Raw genomic sequence first — 23,287 nt, forward strand, 5'->3', positions numbered from 1 at the left:
TCAGTCTTCGTCTTTGCTTCCGGTCATGTGCTGTGCGCCTTTGAAGCTGGGGTACACCCGGCTTGAGAGATGCAATGGTGTACATGAATGAAAGTCACACACATGCGCGGGTTTTGCATCTGACAATGACGCAAGATCTTACAAATCACATTATCATTTCGACAAGGGCGAATAGTCTGGGGAAACAACGCCGCATTGACTAGTCAAAAGGTTAATTTGCAAATGATAAAACAGACTTCAAAAATAGCTTTTATAAAACTCTGTTAATGTGTCAAACAGGATAAAAGGCTTGTTAGGCAGGGAATTTATAAAGGAATATATGAATGCAGGTGACTCGGGGCAATCAGGGAGCCGTCAGGTTCCATTAAAAGTTTGTCAATGCCATGAATATGAATATGTATTGCGGTACATTTTGCCTGAACTCCATGCTAATCTTCCGCTTAACTGCAGAAGGGTTAAACTTTTATTCTCATCAAAGCCAGTGATGTCTCAGCTGTTTCTGGGGAAATTGTACAAGCATCCAGGGATTATTTTTTATTTCATTCCATAACATATGAAGTCCAAGCACATTTCATTTCTCTTTGATCTGTCATATTCCACTTTCATGCTAAGCTGTCTCCAGCTTCTTCGGTCACACATGCACTGGTGCAATGTTTGCTCAAGGACAGGAGTGAACAGCAAGGATTTTCATCACTGAATTGCTATTACTCTGCCAGCAATGAGAACCCTATTGTGTCTTGTGCTGTAAGCAGCAGTGCAGTAAGCAGACAGTCCTCCTGCTGACAACAAGGAGTGCAAGCATCGCCAGACCAGGCATCCTTGCAAGGCGCAAGCAGAGAGGAGTGGGCAACCACAACATCTCACTCCTGAAGAAGAGGAGGAGACACATAGACAGGACTGACCTGTAGAAAGAGAAGAGATGCAGTCTATCATTAAGGAAAAATCTGTGCTACACCTGACCAATGGAAGAGGTCCATAAAGTGTCTTCTTCAGACCACTGTGGAGTGCTGACAGCAACTTGATGGCTGGAGATACAGTGTTACTATGCCATTGAAAGTTTTGGAACCACCATGTGAAGGGGCTGCTTTGTGGAGCAGGTGGGCTCTTCTCATTGTTCAGAGTCAGGAAACTTCAGCACCATGGACAGAAGACTCAATATTACTCCAGAAGCCTTCAATCAGCTGTTGAAGGAGCACAACATGAGCAGGCTGCAGTTCATTGCAGCTTATGGTCTTAAACCTTTAGTTTACATCCCAGAGCTGCCCCTCAATGCCAAGGTGGTGTTTCTGATCTTGTACATTATCATCTTTGTCCTGGCACTGTTTGGCAACAGTCTTGTGGTGTATATTATCATCAGGAAGAAGGCAATGAGGACTGCTACCAACATCTTCATCTGTTCCTTGGCTTGCAGTGACTTGTTGGTAACTTTTTTTTGCATCCCTTTCACCCTGCTGCAGAACATCTCATCTGAATGGCTGGGAGGTAAGAGGTTGTGCCAGTCACCTTGTTGAAATGTGTCCCTGGATGATAAGGAAGGTTGTACATTGTGTTCGTGCAGAATATAGCTGTGACAGCATTTCCCATACACTTCTTCCTTCCCTCATCCCTGTACACCCTGGATAGTCACAGACACAATGTAAAGCTCTGCTGGACTCAGCACACAATGGGTCCCCATCATGTTATCGCTTCTTGTGCAGATTGTTTGCAAACACTTAATAATTTATTAGGCAGAAAACAGCAGTCATTACAGTTCAGGTATTGCATTTACATGAGCAGCGATTGCCACTAAATGTCCACTAGAAGTGGTGGTGTCTGCCCCATAGCATCTACACATCTAAGTGCATGGCCAAGCTAAACATTAAGAAAAGTAAGGTCATGAGGATGAACTCCTGAAATGTCTGTCTGGTGCAATAATCCTGTAGAGAGGAAATGTTATGTAGAGACAGAGGCTGCTGCAGAACCTCTTTATGAAAATATGGATAATTAAGCAGTTGTTTATTAGCAACCAACTGAGCAAGTCATCTACTCCTCCCAACATGAGACTGTAGACTACAATATGTCTGGAGGATCCATGTGTGTAAGCTTTCCCGGACAGGACCATTTTGGTACATTGGGAATATGGTGGATCAGATGTTCCAGGAAATGAAGCAGAAGACACATGGTGGAATATTTGTTTTACTGCAGTTCAATACCTAAAAGTAGATCAGGAGGCTAAACTTTTATTATGTTATGTAGAAATGGATGGATAGACAGACAGACGGATAGATAGATAGATAGATAGATCTATAGATAGATGGATAATAGATAGAAGATACATAGATAGATGATAGATAGATAATAGATAAATATGAGATAGGTAGGTAGATAGATGATAGATAGATAGATAGATAGGTAGATGATAGATAGATAAATATAGATAATAGATAGATAATAGATAGATATGAGATAGATAGATAAATAGATAGATAGATGATAGATAGATAGATAGATATTAGATAGATTTATAAATAGATGGTAGAGTGTGACATATATGAAGACAGCAGAACATATAAGTATTACTAATTAGACAGTTGACCATAAGAATAGATAGATGTATAGTTAGATATGAGTCAGATATCTTTGTTATTACATATATGTGCTGTTATCTATCTATCTATCTATCTATCTATCTATCTATCTATCTATCTATCTATCTATCTATCTATCTATCTTTATAGGTACTTTGACTACACGCATGTTGTTATCATGTGTCTGACTTTTATCAGTAATACAAGTAAACTCGGCTTTCTACCTCCCTTGGATCCCGTGACCACTGTAGGATCTATGCACAGAGGTGGGACATGGATGATATAATCTGTCATGGGTGCCATCACTCCTGGTGACCATGGGGGTCATGTATGTCAAGAATCACCTGGCTCCAGTTTGGGTGTTCAGGGAGATGAGATGTGATATTATTCTTGTTTGTTGTCTTGTGTCTCATGTCAGTCACCCATAAGACATATGTCCGCTGCCGTCTGTGTATGGTGTAACCTCTCTTCCGTCTTTTTCTTGTCTTTAATTTTTTAAATAATCGAAGGGATCTTGCAGTTATAATGAGGCGCCCAGACGTTATCTTGGCAAGATCCCAGTATATGAAGCTCTATCCGCTCATGTCACCCAACAGCTGACACAAAGCAAACACAATGACAACCCCGCTCTCTGCCTCCACATCGCACCCTTCCTTTTTTCTTCTTGATATTCATTAACCCTTTTACAGTCTGGTTTGAACTTATCCTCCATCCATTGATCCTTTTCATCTGCACACTTACCTCTGCCCATAGGCATCTTTGACTCTTCCTTTAAAAAAACGAAGAAAAATGAAAACGCAATGTATTCTTAATGACAGTTATAGGATTATTCATTCCGATACATAGACGTCCATCTACATAGAAATGAGAAATGATCCTATGATATTTAAGTTCTGCACCGATAGGAGATGTCTGGCTACGGTTTTGTAATCTGTCAGAATGGACACACATCTTTGTTTTGGCTGGATCAGTATGTCTTCCTTACGTTCCTGAGAAACATCCCATCAAGTTAATTTATCAAAGTTTATTATTTTTTTTAATTAGCTGCAAATATAAAAAAAATGCAACAAATGCTCCCATATAGACCTCTTTTTTCCCTCCACTCTGGATTGTCCTGTCTTAGTCTTTGTTTACAAACAGCGCTGCAGCCAATCAGTGGCCTCAGTGGTTACGCGCCTTTGTCCTGGAGTCCTGATCGTGTGCTGAGCTGTGAAGGCAGTGACACGACACTCTAACTATTGATTGGCTGCAGCAGACCCAAGCTGGACGCATGTAAACATTTTTTTTAAAAGTTGTATAATCCCCTTACACTCACATTGTAGAGTGGACAGTATATGGTGGCAGTTTTACGCCAATATGAGAAATCACCCAATTAATTACAAGCACCAATTACATACTGTTAGTATTTCTATTACTACTTTATGCTGTTGATTTTGACCCCTTTTGACCAGATAAAGTGAGTTTCTTCATAAATTCCTACTTTTTCTTTGGGTCATCAGGCAAATAAGTATCCAGTCCCCAGTGCTGAATTCACCAGTCCTCGGAGCTGCTTGTATGGAACAGACTCCACCACCATTACTTAGCCACACGCTCTACGTCCAGAAGCTAAATTTACCTCTGAAGGCTGAAGCACTTTATCACTCTGATTCCCAAAGCATTGCTTCTATCGTTATATCTCCATTATACTGTACTGTACAGGCAGCATGCAGAAAGCACAGGAGTGCCGGCACCCCGTGGACAGCAACATTAGCCGCCATCATTTCTCAGTCTGGCCAGCTATAGATTATAGGGATATTCTGTTTGTCATTAAAGGGAACCTGTCACCACCCCCAGGGCCTATTAAAGTAAAATAGCCACCTTCAGCAGCACTAAGGCTGCATTCTGTGAAGGTGGCTCTTATGTTTATTATCCCTAGGAACGCTGAAATAATGACTTTTATAAATTTCCCGTCATACCTCTATTGAGTCAGGGAGGTATGTTTTCTCCCCCTGACTCAACCACCTCGCAGCCGTCCATCATCCAGCTCTGTCCTCCGGGCGCCGCCTCTTCTCTTTCCCAGCCCCCGCAGTGTGAATACATCATAACACACTGCGGGGTGGGATCTGAGGGAAATTTATTAAAGTCGTTATTTCAGCGTTCCTTGGGATTATAAACATAAGAGCCACCTTCACAGAATGCAGCCTTAGTGCTGCTGAAGGTGGCTACTTTACTAGGTGGGTGGGGGGGGTGGGGTGTTACAGGTTCCCTTTAAACTATCGTCCATTGTCAGATATCCAGTGTTAAAATAGTGTTCTTTACTTTACACTACCTGTGGCCAGAATTATGTGTCTGCTGCTGACCTGGTCTCTTGTTTGTCTGCACTGCTGACATCATGTTGACAGCACTGCAACCAATCTCTGAGCTCAGCAGCTATGCTAATTTACATGGTATAAATGCAGTGATTGACTGCAGCGCTGTTCACAGCGACCAGGACAGCAACAGATACTCAGAGTTGGACCCATTGAGAGTGTGTAAGGCCACGTTCACACACTATCAGAATTTGGTTAGTATTTGACATCAGTATTTGTAGGCCAAAACCAGGAGTGGGTGATAAATACAGAACGTGTGTGGTGATGTGTTTCTATTATACTTTTCCTCTAATTGTTCCTCTCCTGATTTTGGCTTACAAATACTGAGGTAAAATACTGACCAAATACTGATAGAGTGAACATGGCGCCTAGGGACAGTAATTAACTGAGAGTGGAAAATCCCTTTAAGCCAACAACAGAGTGACTCAGTAATTCAATTTGGGATATTCTGTACTTTCTCTTGAATAGTTTCCTGGAAGCAGCCTTTGCTATAGTCCATGCCTTTGAGCTGTCATTTGCTGATACAGGAGTAAAATATTCTGTTGCTAAAGAACTTTCTCCTGTTCTCTAACCTACTTTCTCCTCCAGCTTGGCTTCATTACTCCAGAGACACTCATCTCATAAAGTGTCAGTTACCGACATATCGTATTGATGTGGATTCTGATCCTCGGTGGCTGCTATTTTTTGTTTTCTGACATTTTCCTGTGGAATCTTTGTACAGTACAGACAGCACTCGCACAGATATATCATATATTCAACTATGTTAGGGTAACTGGTCTTATTTTGGCTTTTCAAAGGCAGTGTTCACATTTCACATCAAAGGAAAAAGACACGGATCGAAAAGATCTTTTTTGTTCTGTGCCTTTTTCCATTGTGATGTTACATGACAGGGAACTCGGGAGGGGATTTTGAATGTGAGCAGCAGTCTGCTGGGAGTTCGCCTCCGACTGGGACCATCCTTCCCCATAGCACGCCAGATGGGAGTCATGTTTACTTTTCAAGGAATCTGATTTATTTAATGGACTATTGATTTTCATTCTGCACTCCTATATATATATATATTTTTTTTTATTAAATGTGTATATATGTGCATATAATGTAGAGTGAGTGTAATAATATACTCTGTACATGATCCAGTGACTTTCTGCTTCTTTTCTAAGTGAAGTCACAACAGTTGAGACTAGCCGGCTCAATCTATGTCAGGGGTGTCAAACTGCATTCCTCATGGGCTGCAAACAGGTCTTGATTTCAGGATTTCCTTGTACTACACAGGTGATAATTTAATCACCTACACAAATAATGAGTTGGTGATTAAATTATCACCTGTGCAGTACAAGGAAATCCTGAAAACATGACCTGTTTGCAGCCCTCGAGGAATGCAGTTTGACACCCCTGATCTATGTGCTATGTGTGATTGGAAGGCTCATTTACAATGTAAGCTTTGTGACAGGGTCACTAGCATGGTATATGAGGGGAGGTATGTGTCACTGCGCATAATGGACGTCAGAGATGTGAAACCAGAGTATTTTCTTCCAGCACACTACATGTTGTGAGAGTTAAAGTTGCATACATGGGCAGGTTTTATGTGTACATCTATAGAGTGGGTGGGAAGATATCCGCCTTATCTCTACTTGCAGAGTCGGCACAGCCATGTGCTGACAGGACCTGTGTGATTTCACAGTCATGTGATCAGTCACAAAGTCTTGGTTTAAATAGCTGGACTTGAGAGGCAGTCGGTGTGTGGTGGTTTGGAGAGGAAAAGACCCCAAACGGTGGCTCAAGGTGGAGCTGAAAACACATGATGGTCTGAGCAGGAGAATCCCTCAGACATATGGACTTTGCTATACGTTATCTTTGTGTTTTGCCGTTATACCAGACAGGCTCTGTCTACTTTGCTGAACCCTACTGTGGTTTATGTTGTTCCACAATAAACCAGCAGGTGAGTCACCACAAGAAGCGTTCCAGTGTCTACATTGGGAAGCAGCTGAGTGAGTCAACCCCTCACAGCTTATACAGCCTCGTTCTCCGCTCCATAGACTTACATTGTAAAAGTCACTTCTGGGTCACAGAGCACAACGTGACCTGGAGAGTCTGCAGAGCGCTGAGGTCACTGAGAAGAGGAGGAGAACGCCGCTGGAAATCAGAGAAAGCAGCAGTAGGTGAGTATATTAAAGAGCTTGTCTACTACTAGTACAACCACTAGTGGACAACCTCCGAATATTTTGGCATGCTCAGAGATTTCGTTTTTGTCGCTGCATGATTTGTGGCTGCTGGACAGCCCATGATGTGGGGGTTGCCTGTTTGTTAGGAAATCCCCACGTGTTCAGGCTGACTAGCAACCGCAAATCATGCATGTGCCGACACAAACTAAATCTCCGAGCACTCCAAAATACTAGGAGACCATCCGAACATGCTCGGAAATCTCCAGTAACGAGCATACTCGCTCATCACTACTATTGAGCCTTTTTATAAGAAGACCTATTTAAAGGCTAATACATATTAGAGACAATGCTAATTTATATACTGTATCAATGGACTGACTCTTAGTTTGAAGCATTTAGTTTCTCTGTTATCCAACTTATTCCATATGCTTATAGTAATTTATTCCTAGTCACAACATTTTTGTTCACATTTGGTGGATATACAGTATATAATCTATTGTGCTCCAATTGGGAACTCGTTATAGAAGATGAATTGTTAGAATCAGTTACTATACTTCTTTGCTTCAATGAACCTAAACACTATTATATTTATATTTTTACATTATCATCTTCTCTGACACTTTCCATGGTACAATATAGTACAATATTTACACAACATTGCAATAATTACAATGGGGAGAAGGCAAGTGAAGTATGGTTTACAAGATACATTTAGTAGAAAAGTTGCCTAAATGAACTTACAATTTATAAGAGCTAATACTCTAGATTCAAGACGTCAGGTAGAGGTGGTGCCAGAGTACAGATTAGCCCAGGCATGCTAGATTGGACAAATGAAGTTCCCGAAAAGAGGGAAAGCACAAGAGAAGCTTCACATCCAAGAGGGCAAGGATGTGATTATCCAAACAGGAAGAAAATAGCAGCACCACACAAGTCTTCCAGTAAAAAAAACTTTGTCCTTTATTTCAACAACGTGCTGTGGACATGGTTACAGAGGGCAGGATAGTTGCAAGACGAACTGGTTAGGTTAATGGACTACGGCCGTTTCGCGTGATATACGCTTCAACGGGTCCAGATAGAATGGAAGGTGTGTCATTTCCCTTTAACCGTCAACACATGACCTCAAGAATTTTATTTTATTTTTTTAAATAATTAAAACATGAGAAACACATGAACAAAACATCTAAAACAACCACCTAACATTGTATTTCGTTGATAATATCACCAATTTATATCAAAAGCATATTTTTACATTTCTTTTCCAAGAGATATTAAACAAGGCATAGAAACGAGAAGTAGAAAGTTATAAGAAGCACGAAAAATCCAACATTTCATTACGACCTAAGGGGCCCTGCGCGTTAGCTTTAATAATTCATTTAGCTTCCTGACGTAAAATAATTTTGTTATGGTCACCCACATTTTTTGGTGGTTTAACCACTTCTAACCCTGCAAATTGTAGGCAATGGGGATCGGAACCATTAGCCTCCTGGATATGTTTTATCTGTGGAGATGGAGATGGAGTTAAAGTGTTCCCGAAATCTTATGAACATAGTTCTTATGGTTTTCCCAATGTAAAAAAATAATAATAAAATAAATAAATAAATATTTTTCCCAGTGTTGAGACACAAAATCTGGTGTCTATAGGCACTTTGGGGTTTATGGCATATCCTCCCGAACATCCCTCACATCTTGATGATGTCAGCACCCTTATGGAAATTACTAACCCCAATATATCATCGGAAAGTAGTCTGCCCGCTCAAAATCCTGTTCCCTTCCCTTTTACAGGTGGTGTGAAGTCTAATTATATGCCCCCAATTTCACCGGGTAACGCAATAGATCTTTTTCATGAACTTGTCATCAAAGATGTTGAAGCCGTCGTATATCGGGAGCTGTTACGTGTTATGGAACCCCACAGCACCCAGAATATGTTGAGTTATATGTATGTATAATAGGTTCCATGTTAGTTGCATCAGCCCACAGGCTGCGCCCCTGGGCAGAGGAGACAAAATATCCCCCTTCTGTCCTCCCCCCACCTTTGTAATTCCCTCAGTAAATATCGGCAGGCTCCGGCCCCCTGAGGCTCTTGTAATGTATGTCTGGCCTGCTGCTTTTCTATTGGTCTGCCCTCTGTATCTGTGTGATATATTCTGTGTCCTGTGAATAAAGTGTTGTCAGACTGGAAATACGTGGAGAAGCAGTGAGATTTTATATGCGCCCATGTAATCAAGGGATTCCGGCCAGCGTCCTTCATTCAGACTCCATCCAAAGAAGAGTGGACCTCCTGAAACACGGGGTGGTACTGAAAAAGGTACCCCAGCTTGGTAGACCCCGTTACAGGAGCCATTTAAGAATTTGTCACAGCCACAATTATTGGCAGTAAAGGAAATGCAGCAGTGGAAAGATGTGATATTCCGCAAAGCGGATAAAGGCGACAATATCGTCCTTTTATCAAGGGAGTATTATATTGAAGATGCACTGTCACAATTAAATCAAGTAGATACATACCGGCGCTTAGAGGGTAATCCACTACCTAAATATAAAGAAACATTAAGAATCTTTTTGCACAAAAATGTAATAAATGGTGTGTTATCATAAAAAGAGGCAGAAAAAATATTCCCTGTCTACCCCTGCATTCCTTATGCAGCGCCCCAGAGATCTGGCCGTTGCAGTATGACACTCTGCCACTAAGGGGAGTGATGGTATGTCTGATAGCACTGAAGGAATTCTACTGACCAGGTATTACCAGCACACATTACACTTCCCACTCCGGCCACTAGGGGGAGAAAAAAACTTTATTTATTGGGCCACTCCTCACACTGGTAAAACTAGGGGTTGGATAGGAAGTTAGTCAGAAGCTGACTGGGTTGGATTCAGGCAACATCCCGTGGCAGAGGGTGTTGCAGGGAGAAGACACAGGGGGGTCCCTGTTGGGCGTGGGAACCTGGCAGGTGCGTAGCGAACAGAGCAGAACGTTACGGAACCGCGCCTGCACACCCCGCGGCGGTATCCTAAGAAAGTGACACGAAGGGAAGGATTATGTGGAACAGTGAGAAACGAGATCAAGCACAAAGGAGAACCAGTAGGAGTCGTGCTGTGAGACCGAGGCAACATTCTACTGAGGCGCGTAGCCTGTGGCCGGAACACCGCGGGAGTAACTGACTCTAGGCCTTACATCGAACTCCGCAGGACAGTTAGTTATAGGTTGGCTGTCTACCTTAAATTTCCTACGAAGACATAGGGGGCAACGCGTGGAGAGGGGCGTCTCTAGGGTCCCGGAAGAGCTCCGAGCCTTCCCGTCATATGGGTGCGTCCTAGCCATAACATACCTGGGGGACGAGAAACCAGTAACATCTGGAACAAGCAAGAGAAAATTAGAAAGAACGAACGAACGAGAACAGCAGTTGTGAGGACTATTCAGAATACTCAGCAGAGTAGCACTACAACACACAGGCGCTAGTGGTAGGCACTGATTTCCACCTGCAAAGGGAACTCTGGATGTGCCCATCAGACTGGCCGGTCTCAGATAGCCCTGTTAAGCGTGCTCTGGATTGAGGATCCTGAAGTCTTCAGTAAAGAGGTAAAGAGACTGCAACCCTGAGTCCTCGTTATTGACTGCACCTCACACTATCACCATCTACCTTACTGGGAAGCCCTGGGGACATACTTCACCTGTGGGAAGGTATACCATCCAGCTGCCATTCCATCACCCCAGCGGACCCCACAGCAGCGTCGGTCACCCTGACCGAACACCACAGGTGGCGTCACGAATCCCTGACAGCCTGTACCACCTTTATTGGACCCCCCTTAGCAGGGTCGCGGACCGGGTCTAGCCACCGTGACAGCCTCAGAACCGAACCAGAGAGGCCCGGTACCGAGAACTCGTGGCCCTGTGTCTGGGGGCGCTCCAACTTGGCGTCACGAACAGGATCGTACTTAAGCCTGAGAAGCAGGTCATGTGTGCCTTGGAACTGTGATTGAAACGTGTTTGAACTGTGATTTATTGCAAGGACTGTGTATTGCTGTTTGCTGCAAGATTCCCGCTAAAACCGCCGCCATTGCAGCGCCACGAGGAGCGCAGGGGAAGAAGGAGGGCGTGCCATGGGAGGAGACTATCAAAGTGGCGCCAGAAGTGCTGACCGCCCCCTTCGATTGCTGTTGCGGGAGGACAATCTGCCCCAAAGCAGAGGAGAACCGCCCCCTGATTTGCAACGGCGGGAACCAAGACAAGAGAGAGCTCCACCCCCAGAAAATGGAGGAGCAGCGTGTGGGTGCCATCGCAGATCCTGGAGTGGGGATGATGACCAGTGGGTGCCCGAACGACGAAGGAGTGATCCTGGCCTGTCCCCGTCAGCCGGAGGAGGATCCGGACTCGAATCTGCTGTGGCTGGAGGGCTCGGACTTCTTGGAGCCGCGGGCGGAGGATCCGAGTCGGCCTATCCTGAGTGTGGAGCCAGCCGATGTGAAGCAATGGAGTTTGGAGCCGTCACCGAGGGCCGCATCGGGAGAACCGTGGTCCGAGCCGCAGCCGACTCTAGTGTCCTCATCAATGGAACCGATCGGCATCGGTGGAACCACATCAGACGGAGTTATGGAAAACGCCCCTGCCCTCCTGACCGATCCGGCTCCCGTGACCGCTCCCCGTCCTGACAGTGATCGAGTCCTTGCTCCTGAACTGGTGGTTATAGCCCCCGGCACCATGGAGAAGCTGGTGCCTCCGCTACCGACGACTATGGGGATACCGCAGGATGTAAGCTCAGAGGGGGTGATCTTCCAGTGGGACACCCCAAGGATTGGGCCAGACGGAACCAGGCAGGAGGGCCTCAGCATCGCTGCGCTCACTTGGGAACAATATAAACAATGCCTAATTTTACACTGGAAAGACCGAAAAGACACAGAACAAAGTGACCCACCGAAAGCACAAGGACCAAAGACAGAACGCAGTAAAGGGAGTCCGGTAAAGCGGGGGACTGTCCTGGCCTTTCACCCAAAGCGGGGTTGGGGCTATATACAGGAACCGGGGCTACCGACGGAAATCTTCTTTACTAGCTACAATGTGAAGACTCCGCGCCATGATAGATGTGATGATCGGCTGCTATACAGAGGGGACCAGGTGACGTACACCCGCCATCGGAGTGCGCAAGGGTGGTGCGCTCGAAACGTCTACCGATGCGAGCCGGTAATGGCGCCACCTGCTGTCCTGACTACGACTAACCCTGATTTGACGAATTCCACCCCTGTCACCACAGTGTGCATTATCGCCGCTACTGAACTTGCAACCAAAGCTGACATTCGGATCCAGGCACTGGGTGACCTGGCCGCACCTGAGAGACGAACCCATGATACAGACACCGCATCAGGCGAGAACATGGAACCCGAGCTTCCACGGCCGGGAGGTGTTCACTACCGATTGATGCCTTGCAACCTACTATAGACATAAACCTCGGAGAACCGAAAAAGATGTAAATAGTTAACTGTTTCCTGTCTTTGCTTTAAACCCGTCCAGGGTTATTTCTTAAAGGGGTCCCTTCGTTTACCTGGGATCCCTATTGATTTGCATTTCTTTTTGCACAAGTTTGTCATTGTTTCAAAGACTGCCGGATCACGAACAGTGAATGATTCCAAAACTGTTTTGTACATAGTTTGCACCTTCTTAAAGGTGCTCCCTACTGGTTTTACAAAAGAAAGAAGACTTTGCGAAGGTAATGCTTTTGGACATGACGCAGAAGGTCTTGCTTTCATTTGACTTGCAGACAGAGAGAATCTGCACTACCTCCTAGAGACTCGGCTCCCTCTTAAAGGGAATGTTTACATGTTGCCTTAGGAAAGGTTGAAATGTTGATAATGTTGAAATTTAGAAAAGTTTGATAATGTTAATAGAGATTGAGGACAGGAAAGATTGAAAGTGAACCCATAGGGGTTAGAGAGAGAGTCCTCCTGAGAACCGTAGAACGACAGTTGGTTGTTGGAAGAGAAACAATGACAGTAGGCCCAGCCCGGGAGCTAGGCGGTCCTGCATTGGTGAAGCTAGAAAGAAAAGTTGAGTTATTTTATAGTATTTTATAGTAGGCCTTTAGTGGGTTCAGCTTATACGCCCTTAAAGGAAAAGTTAAATTATTGTTCAGAATTTGCACTTAGTAGAATACCCGGCTGGGTAATAAGAGTTATTTATAGTATGTAGAATAGGATGTTATTTAAAAATATTTAACCTTGTTTTGTTTGTAACGTTCAAGTGTCCTCACCTCCCATAAAGGGAAGCATTGTTCTATTTACTTGTTTTAAGCATTTCAAAAAATTTTGTATGTCTTTTGCTGAAATGTATTGTTGTTCTTCTTCCCAGTCCAGGAGCAATGGATTTAACCAGGGGGGAGTGCAGCGCCCCAGAGATCTGGTCGTTGCAGTATGACACTCTGCCACTAAGGGGAGTGATGGTACGTCTGATAGCACTGAAGGAATTCTACTGACCAGGTATCACCAGCACACATTACACTTCACACTCCGGCCACTAGGGGGAGAAAAAGGCTTTATTTATTGGGCCACTCCTCACACTGGTAAAACTAGGGGTTGGATAGGAAGTTAGTCAGAAGCTGACTGGGTTGGATTCAGGCAACATCCCGTGGCAGGGGGTGTTGCATGGAGAAGACACAGGGGGGTCCCTGTTGGGCGTGGGAACCTGGCAGGTGCCTAGCGAACAGAGCAGAACGTTACGGAACCGCGCCTGCACACCCCGCGGCGGTATCCTAAGAAAGTGACACGAAGGGAAGGATATTCTGGAACAGTGAGAAACGAGATCAAGCACAAAGGAGAACCAGTAGGAGTCGTGCTGTGAGACCGAGGCAACATCCTACTGAGGCGCGTAGCCGGTGGCCGGAACACCGCGAGAGTAACTGACTCTAGGAGTTACTTCAAACTCCGCAGGACAGTGAATTATAGGTTGGCTGTCTACCTTAAATTTCTTACGAAGACATAGGGGGCAACGCGTGGAGAGGGGCGTCTCTAGGGTCCCGGAAGAGCTCCGAGCCTTCCTGTCATACGGGTGCGTCCTAGCCATGACATACCTGGGGGACGAGAAACCAGTAACATCTGGAACAAGCAAGAGAGAATTAGAAAGAACGAACGAACGAGAACAGCAGTTGTGAGGACTATTCCGAATGCTCAGCAGGGTAGCACTACAGCACACAGGCGCTAGTTGTAGGCACTGATTTCCACCTGCAAAGGGAACTCTGGATGTGCCCATCAGACCGGCCGGTCTCAGATAGCCCTGTTAAGCGTGCTCTGGATTGAGGATCCTGAAATCTTCAGTAAAGAGGTAAAGAGACTGCAACCCTGTGTCCTCGTTATTGACTGCTCCTCACACCATCATCATCCACCTTACTGGGAAGCCCTGGGGACATACTTCACCTGTGGGAAGGTATAACATCCAGCTGCCATTCCATCACCCCAGCGGGCCCCACAGCAGCGTCGGTCACCCTGACCGAACACCACAGGTGGCGTCACGAATCCCTGACAGACTGTACCACCTTTATTGGACCCCCCTTAGCAGGGTCGCGGACCGGGTCTAGCCACCGTAACAGCCTCAGAACCGAACCAGGAGGCCCGGTACCAAGAACTCGTGGCCCTGTGTCTGGGGGCGCTCCACTTATTGGTACAGCATACCAAAAATTCATAAGTCTTCAACCCACTCTCCCGGACGCCCCATTGTGTCAGGGATCAATTCCATCACTGACCCCCTCTCACAGTACCTCGATTGGTGCTTAAAACCTTTATTACCTAAAATTCCATCCTTTTTTAAAGATTCGGGCGATTTCTTGATGGCAATAGAATCTATTGAATGGCAGCCTGGCTATGCTTTGGCCTCAATAGACGTCATTAACCTTTATACTAGGATACCACACCAACAGGGACTGAATGCGGTGAAGAGAATATTAGAGCATTCCAATAGAACACCTAATTTCATTTCTTTCATTGTAGAAGGGTTAAATTTTCCCTTGACACATGACGCATTTATATTCTTAAATCAATGGTACCTGCAAGTAACCGGTACCGCCATGGGTACACCGGCAGCATGCGTTTATGCAAATTTATTTTTGGCAGCTTTCGAAGAAAATTTTATCACCTGCATTCATAACCCATTCCTGAAACACATCAAACACTATATTCGTTATGTGGATGATGTATTTTTGGTTTGGGATGGTGACCATATCACTTTTGATAATTTTGTCCAATATTTAAATACCACTAACGACGAAAATATGCAATTTACTGCTTGTTTCGGGCAGGACAAATTAAATTTCATGGAAGTAGAAATCAATATTTCTGATGGGAATTTGCTGACAAAAGTGCACAGAAAATCTACTGCTTCTAATGCGTTATTAAGATATGATTCAGTCCATCCTGATCATACTAAAAAGGGTCTCCCTTATAGTCAAATGTTACGTTTAAGGAAAATTAATAACGATGAGGCTTGCTTTAAACAACAAATTGAGGATTTAAATGCCCGGTTCCTTGATAGGGGCTACCCAATGAAGGACAAAGGTTTTTTTTTACTGGAAGACTTATTTTTTCAAGGAAGCACGCCTTATTCCAGTGGATTACCGTTTGGTGGGGTTGTCGACTCAGCTCATCCTACTGGACTCTGCTAGACTGCTCAAACAGTGAGTACTCACCTGTTTCTTAGTGCCATTCAGCTTTTTTCTTGTTTTATAAGGATGTGATAATGTCGGCTGTGAGGAAATCGGCAGAGTACCATATATGATGTTATCTGCTAATTAAAAAGAAATATTGGACAGAGCAGGACTTTGTAGAGTTTTTTGACGTGAAGATTTTTAGTCATTTTGATTTTTGTGTGAAGGACCACCAGTGAAGGAACTGAGAGGGGGAGTAGAGAAATGGACCAGAAATAAATAAACTGTACAGTGTGAGAGGAAAGACTTAATTTTTAGGGATGGGCAAACCCGAACGGTCCCGAACATGGGTTTCCATGGGAAACCCGTGTTACAGTTCGAATCCAGTTCAGGCTGTAAAAAAAAAAGCAGAAAATTAATAATAAACATTATAATTATTATAAGATTATCTCAGCACAGGAACATACGTACTTTCTAGCACATCCAAATGTGAAACTTATTTCCATTGATTAAAGTATACTTTGTTCATGAGTCAACCATTTTAAGTGTTTCCATGTGCATTAAAAAAGCAGAAATCCTATTTAGTACACCATACCAGGCTGTGCTGCTTTGATTTCCCGAGATCTTGAAACATACTTTAATATTTGAAGTTCAAAAGGCATAGAAGAGAGGGAATTTGCTTCACAGCAGCAAAGTTTGAGATACACGAGAAAGTTATTTTTTTGGCAGCAGCCTGGAAAAATCTGTAAACTTGAGCATAAAGCTCCTAAACAGTTCTATGTGTGTCAATAGTTCCGTACTCCAAACGTATGTACAGTAGTTTTATATTGCAGTTATAGATGTGTACAGTACGAGTGATTGTCTTTAAAAGGAATTTGTCAGCAGCATTTCAACGACAAAAACTATATTCTCAGAGCTCTTTCAAAGGCAAGTCCAGCAATACCTGAAAGTTCTGTCACTCCAGCTCTATTCCCAGTTGTGTGACTTCAGGCAAATGAGTTGTCTGTTAAGCAGGAGGAGGGGGGACTAGGCAGGGGATAGAGCTCGAGGCTTCAGATCTACAAACAGCTTTTAGGCCTAATTTCCATACCAATTTAAATGCTTATTTCTCAGTAATGAAGGAGTAGACTGGTCAGACAGTGTAAGGGTATTGCTGGACTTGTCTTTGAAAGAGCTACAGGCAGGGCCGTATTTGCCACTAGGCACATGAGGGTGGGAGGAGAGGGAGCAGAGCCACGCATACAAGGATGGGAGGAGGGGGAGCAGAGCCACGCATACGAGGATGGGAGGAGGGGGAGCAGAGCCATGCATACGAGGATGGGAGGAGGGGAGCAGAGCCATGCATACGAAGATGGGAGAACGGGCAGCAGAGCCATGCATACAAGATGGGACAGGGGAGCCACACACAGCAGGACAGAATGAGGGGAACATCATGGCTTGAAATTTTTTGCTGCAGAACTTTTTCCCATCATTAAAGGAAATCTGTCAGCAGGATCGTGCTGAGTAACCTACAGACGCTGTCAGATTGGTGCCATTATACTGATAAAAACGATACAGGTGCTTCTCACAAGATTAGAATATCATCAAAAAGTTAATTTATTTCGGTTCTTCAATACAAAAAGTGAAACTCATATATTACTGTATATAGAGTCACTACAAACAGAGTGATCTCTTTCAAGTGTTTATTTCTGTCAGTGTTGATGATTATGGCTTCAAGCCAATGAAAACCCAAAAGTCATTATCTCAGTAAATTAGAATACTTTATAACACCAGCTTGAAAAATGATTTTAAAATCCAAAATGTTGGCATACTGAAATGTATGTTCAGTAAATGTACTCAATACTTGGTCAGGCTCCTTTTGCATCAATTACTGCATCAATGCGGCGTGGCATGGACGCAATCAGCCTATGGCACTGCTGAGGTGTTATGGAAGCAGTTGTTTTGATAGCAGCCTTCTGCACGTCTGCATTGTTGGGTCTGGTGTCTCTCATCTTCCTCTTGATTAAGGTCAGGCGACTTTGCAGGCCAATCAAGCACAGTGATACTGTTGTTTTTATACCAGGTATTGGTAATTTTGGCAGTGTAGACAGGTGTGAAGTCCTGCTGGAGAATGACATTTCCATCTTCATCACTGTGTCAAGCCACTCATGATCAATAGGTAACACCAAAAGCGTCTTACCTGGGCCAAGGAGAAAAAGAACTGGACTGTTGCTCAGTGGTCCAAGGTGTTGTTTTCAGATGAAAGAAATTGCTGCATTTAATTTGGAAATCAAGGTCCCAGAGTCTGGAGGAAGAGTGGAGAGGCCACAATCTAAGCTGCTTGAGGCCTAGTGTGAAGTTTCCACAATCAGTGATGGTTTGGGGAGCCATGTCTTCTGCTGGTGTAGGTCCACTGTGCTTTATCAAGACCAACGTCAGCGCAGCCGCAGCGCAGGAAATTTTAGAGCACTTTCGGCTTCCCTCCGCCAACAAGCTTTTTGGAGATCGAAATTTCATTCTCCAGCAGGTCTTGGCACCTGTCCACTTTGCCAAAAGTGTCAATACCTAGTTTAAAACAACAGGTATGTATCACAGGTATCAACTGTGCTTGATTGGCCAGCAAACTCGTCTGACCTTAACCCCATAGAGAATCTATGGGGTATTGTCAAGAGAAAGATGAGAGACACCAGACCCAACAATGCAGACAAGCTGAAGACTGCTATCAAACACAGTGATGCTGTTTTTATAAAAGGTCTTGGTAATTTTGGCAGTGTGGACAGGCTCCTTAAACCATCACTAATTGTAGAAACTTCACACTTAACCTCAAGCAGCGTGGATTGTGGCCTCCCCACTCTTCCACCAGTCTCTGGGAACTTGATTTCCAAATGAAATGCAAAATTTACTTTAGTCTGAAAACAACACCTTGGACCACTGAGCAACAGTCCAGTTTTTTTCTCCTTGGTCCAGGTAAGATGTTTTCAGGCATTGCCTATTGGTCATGAGTGGATTGACTCAAGGAATGCGACACTTGTAGCCCATGTCCTGGATACATCTGTGTGTGGTGTCTCTTGAAGCAAGCAGTCCACTCCAGCAGCAGTCCACTCCTTGTGAATCTCCCTCAAATTTTTGAATGACGTTTTCTTAGCAATCCTGTAAAGGCTGCAGTTATCCTGGTTGCTTGCGCACATTTTCTACCACACTTTCTCCTTCCACTCAACTTTCCATTAATATGCTTGGATACATCACTCTGTGAACAGCCAGCTTCTTTAGCAGTGACCTTTTGTAGCTTACCCTCCTTGTGGATAGTGTCAATGACTGCCTTCTGGACATCTGTCAAGTCAGCAATCTTCCCCATGATTGTGGAGCCTACAGAAACAAACTAAGGGACTTTTTTAAATGCTTTGGAAGCCTTTGCTTAAATCAGAAAGATATGTTACACAAAATAGTTAATAAACAACATTTCCCACATGTCTACTTTACATCAGCACAATTTTTGAAACAACTTTTTTTGTTAGGAAGTCATAAGGGTTAAAAGTTGACCAGCAATTTCTAATTTTTACAACAAAATTTACAAAACCATTTTTTTAGGGACATCTCACATTTAAAGTCACTTTGAGGGGTGTACATGACAGAAAATACCCAAAAGTGACACCATTCAATTACATTCAAGAAGTTTATTAACCGTTTATTTGCTTCACAGGAACTGAAGCAATGTGGAGGGAAAAAAATAACATTTAACTTTTTATCACAAACATTTTATTTCAGAACTTTTTTTTATTTTCACAAGTGTAAAAAAAGAAAATGAACCAAAAAATTTGTTGATCAATTTCTGTTGAATACACCGATACCCCATATGTGGGGTTAAACCACTGTTTGGGCGCACAGCAGAGCTTGGAAGGGAAGGAGTGCCGTTTGACTTTTTCAATGCAGAATTGGCTGGAATTGAGATTGGACGCCATGTCGTGTTTGGAGAGCCCCTGATGTACCTAACCAGTGGAAACCCCCCAACATATGACACCATTTTGGAAACTAGACCCCTTAAGGAACTTATCTAGATGTGTGGTGAGCACTTTGAACCCTCAAGTGCTTCGCAGACGTTTATAACATAGAGCCGTGAAAATAAAAAAATTTATTTTTTCCACAAAAATGAGTTTTCGCCCCCAAATTTTTATTTTCACAATGGTATCAGGAGAAATTAAACCACCAAAGTTGTTGGGTAAGTTGTCCTGAGTATGCCGATACCCCATATATGGGGGTAACCCACTGTTTGGGTGCATGGTAGAGCTCGGAAGGAAAGGAGTGCCGTTTGACTTTTTCAATGCAGAATTGGCTGGAATTGAGATCGGACACCACATCGCATTTGGAGAGCCCCTGATGTGCCTCCTTCCCTTCCAAGCTCTGCTGTGGAAACTCCCACACCATTGACACCATTTTGGAAACTAGACCCCTTAAGGATTTTATGTATATGTGTGGTGAGCACTTTGAACACCCAAGTTCTTCACAGAAATTTATAACGCAGAGGTGTGAAAATAAAAAATCTTTTTTTTCCTCAAAAATGATTTCTTAGCCCACAATTTTTTATTTTCACAAGGGTAACAGCAGAAATTGGACCCCAAAAGTTGTTGTCCAGTTTGTCCTGAGTACACCGATAGCCCATATGTGGGGGGGGAGACCACTGTTTGGGCACACATAGGGGCTCGGAAAGGAAGTAGTGACGTTTTAAAATGCAGATTTTAATTGAGTGGTATGCTGGCGTCATGTTGTGTTTGCAGAGCCCCTGATGTACCTAAATAGTAGAAAACCCCACAAGTGACCCCATTTTGGAAACTAGGCCCCTGAGGAGCTTATCTAGATGTGTGGTGAGCCCTATGAACCCCCAAGTGCTTCACAGAAGTTTGTAAAGTAGAGCCGTGAAAATAAAAAATCATATTTTTTCCACAAAAATGATTTTTTCACCCCAAAATTTTTACTTTCACAAGGGTAACAGGAGAAATTGGACCATGAAAGTTGTTGTGCAATTTGTCCTGAGTACTTTCATACCCCATATGTGGGGGGGGACCAATGTTTGGGCGCATGGCAGAGCTCGGAAGGGAAGGAGCGCCATTTTGGAATGCAGACTTTGATAGAATGGTCTGCGGGCATCATGTTGCATTTGCAGAGCCCCTGATGTGCCTAAACAGTAGAAATCCCTAACGAGTGACCCCATTTTGGAAACTAGAGTCTCCCAAGCAGCTTATCTAGATGTGTGGTGAGCACTTTGAATGCGCAAGTGCTTCATAGAAATTTATAACGCAGAGCCGTAAAAATAAGAAAATCTTTTTTTTCCACAAAAATGATTTTTTAGAATCCAATTTTTTTATTTTCCCAAGGGTAACAAGAGAAACTGGACCCCAAAAGTTGTTGTCCAATTTGTCCTGAGTATGCTGATTCCCCATATGTGGGGGTAAACCACTGTTTGGTCGCACAGCAGAGCTCAGAAGGGAGGGAGCACCATTTGACTTTTTGAACGCAAAATAAGCTGGAATCAATGGTGGAGCCATGTCGTGCTTGGAGACCCCCTGATGTACCTAAACAGTGGAAACCCCCCAATTCTAACTCCAACCCTAACCTCGACACCTAACTCTAAGCCCAACCCTAACCATAATCCTAATCACAATCCTAACCCCAACACATTCCTAACCCTAATCCCAACGATAACCAATACCCTAATCACAACCCTAACCCCAACACTCCCCTAACCCTAATCCCAACCCTAACCATAACCCTAATCACAACCCTAACCCCAACATACCCCTAACTCTAAACCTAAACCTAACCATAACCCTAACCACAAATCTAACCATAATCCCAACCGTAATCCCATCACACCCCTAACCCTAATCCCAACCTTAACCATAACACTAATCCCAATGCTAACCCTAATCCCAACCCTAATCCCAACCCTAACCCTAATCCCAACCCTAATCCTAACCCAAACCCTAATCCCAACTCTAACCATAACCCTAATTTTAGCCCTAACCCTATTTGGGAAAATGGAAATAAATACATTTTCTCTATTTTATTATTTTTCCCTAACTAAGGGGGTGATAAAGGGGGGGTATTTACTATTTTTTTATTTTGATTACTGTGATAGGGTCTATCACAGTAACCAAAATCAACCAATAGGAAAAATCTTCCTATTGTTGCCGGGAGCTGGCCAGCAGATCTCGGCGGGCGCATTGCGCATGCACCCACCATTTTCTTCCCAGATGAAGACGACGGCGCCCATGGGGGGAAGCAGGAGGGCCGAGGAGCACCGGAGGTACCGGGGGGATCGGGGACCCTATTTCTCTCTCCTCTGATGTGCGATCACATCAGAGGAGAGAGAAATTAAATGGCACATCAGACTTTTTTTTGCAGTCGCCGCTATATGGTTAATAGCGGCTATCGCAAAAGCGGGGTCGGTAAAAACTGACCCGAAGCATGTTCTCTGGGGTCTCGGCTACCCCCGGCAGCTGAGACCCTGGAGAAAATCCAACTATGGGGGGCGCTATACATTTTTAAGTACCTGTGACGCCCAGGAGACCGGGGTACCCAGCACCGGACCAATGGGGTCTGTCTCTTGAGGGGGATGTCACGGGTGGCTTGACCCGGTGCTGTGGCCTCAGGCAATGCACAGTGTAAGGGGTATCGTGAGGGGACAGGCACTTACTTGATCAGCAGCAGGTTCTCCCAGCGGTGATGATCCCGATCCTGGATAGATGGCTATTGTCCAAATGAAAGGCTGAGGCACTGAAACGTTTAACCAGTTTACTTTAACATAAAAGGATTTACAACCAGTCCTGTCACCGGAGTCTGTATGGGAACTCTGAGTTACTTTGACCCTGCCGGGGTCTTCGCCTCTTATTGAGCGCAATTTCTGTGTGGCCCTGCTGCTGTATGTGAACTGGCTGCCGGCCCAATCTGTCCCCTCCGGGTCCTGGTTCGACGGGCAACCCGAGTCCTTTTATCGGTTTACCCCCTCTGGGAATACCGCTGAACTCTGTGTCTGTTGCTGCGTCCGGCCCTAGTGAAGCTGATATCACCTCACGTTTTTCCGGTTGCTGTATTATATATAATGAATACAGCCACGGATCCGGTATCCGTCTTTGCGCCTGTTCTGGGTAGTGATTAATGCTACCCGGTTCTCACAATGTCCTTTTTCTCTATCCCTCTTCTCCTCAGGCCGGTGAGTTAGGCCTGGTAACAGTCACAGGGCTGTTAGAGATTCAACTGTATGACCTCTCACTATCAGCTCCTTAGCCCAACTGCCATTTCTTCTCTCAGACCAGAATGGATCAAGGGGAGTCTCTGGAGCTCCCCCTTCTGGCCGGAGGTGGTAGTGCAGTCTTGCTATTTTAGTATTTGTATTTACTGTCAGTAACTATTTTTGTGGCAAATACCCCTAGGGGTGCCACATTCCCCCTTAGTTAAGAACAGTACTCCGGGACTGTGGGACAATAACATTTTGAAATAACAATTAATATGTACAGAGTCTTAAAAATGAAAAGTTACAAAAACCACTCAAGGAAACAAAAATAGAGTTCTGTAAAAAGTCACTTCAAATAGCGTCCATTAATACAGTTCTACCCTTG

General features: G+C 44.2%; 1 protein-coding gene across 1 annotated transcript in view; it reads left to right on the forward strand.

Annotated features, from left to right (window-relative positions):
• Positions 1-756: 756 nt before the first annotated feature.
• Positions 757-23,287, forward strand: part of LOC138674289 (pyroglutamylated RF-amide peptide receptor-like) — a 469,095-nt gene continuing 446,564 nt past the window's right edge. Inside the window, exon 1 of the mRNA XM_069762153.1 lies at positions 757-1,482. Coding sequence (XP_069618254.1) covers positions 1,140-1,482 — 343 coding nt within the window. The 5' untranslated portion in view covers positions 757-1,139. The remainder of the gene's footprint in view (positions 1,483-23,287) is intronic.

Source organism: Ranitomeya imitator, chromosome 4, assembly GCF_032444005.1.
Source record: "Ranitomeya imitator isolate aRanImi1 chromosome 4, aRanImi1.pri, whole genome shotgun sequence".
NCBI lineage: Eukaryota > Metazoa > Chordata > Amphibia > Anura > Dendrobatidae > Ranitomeya > Ranitomeya imitator.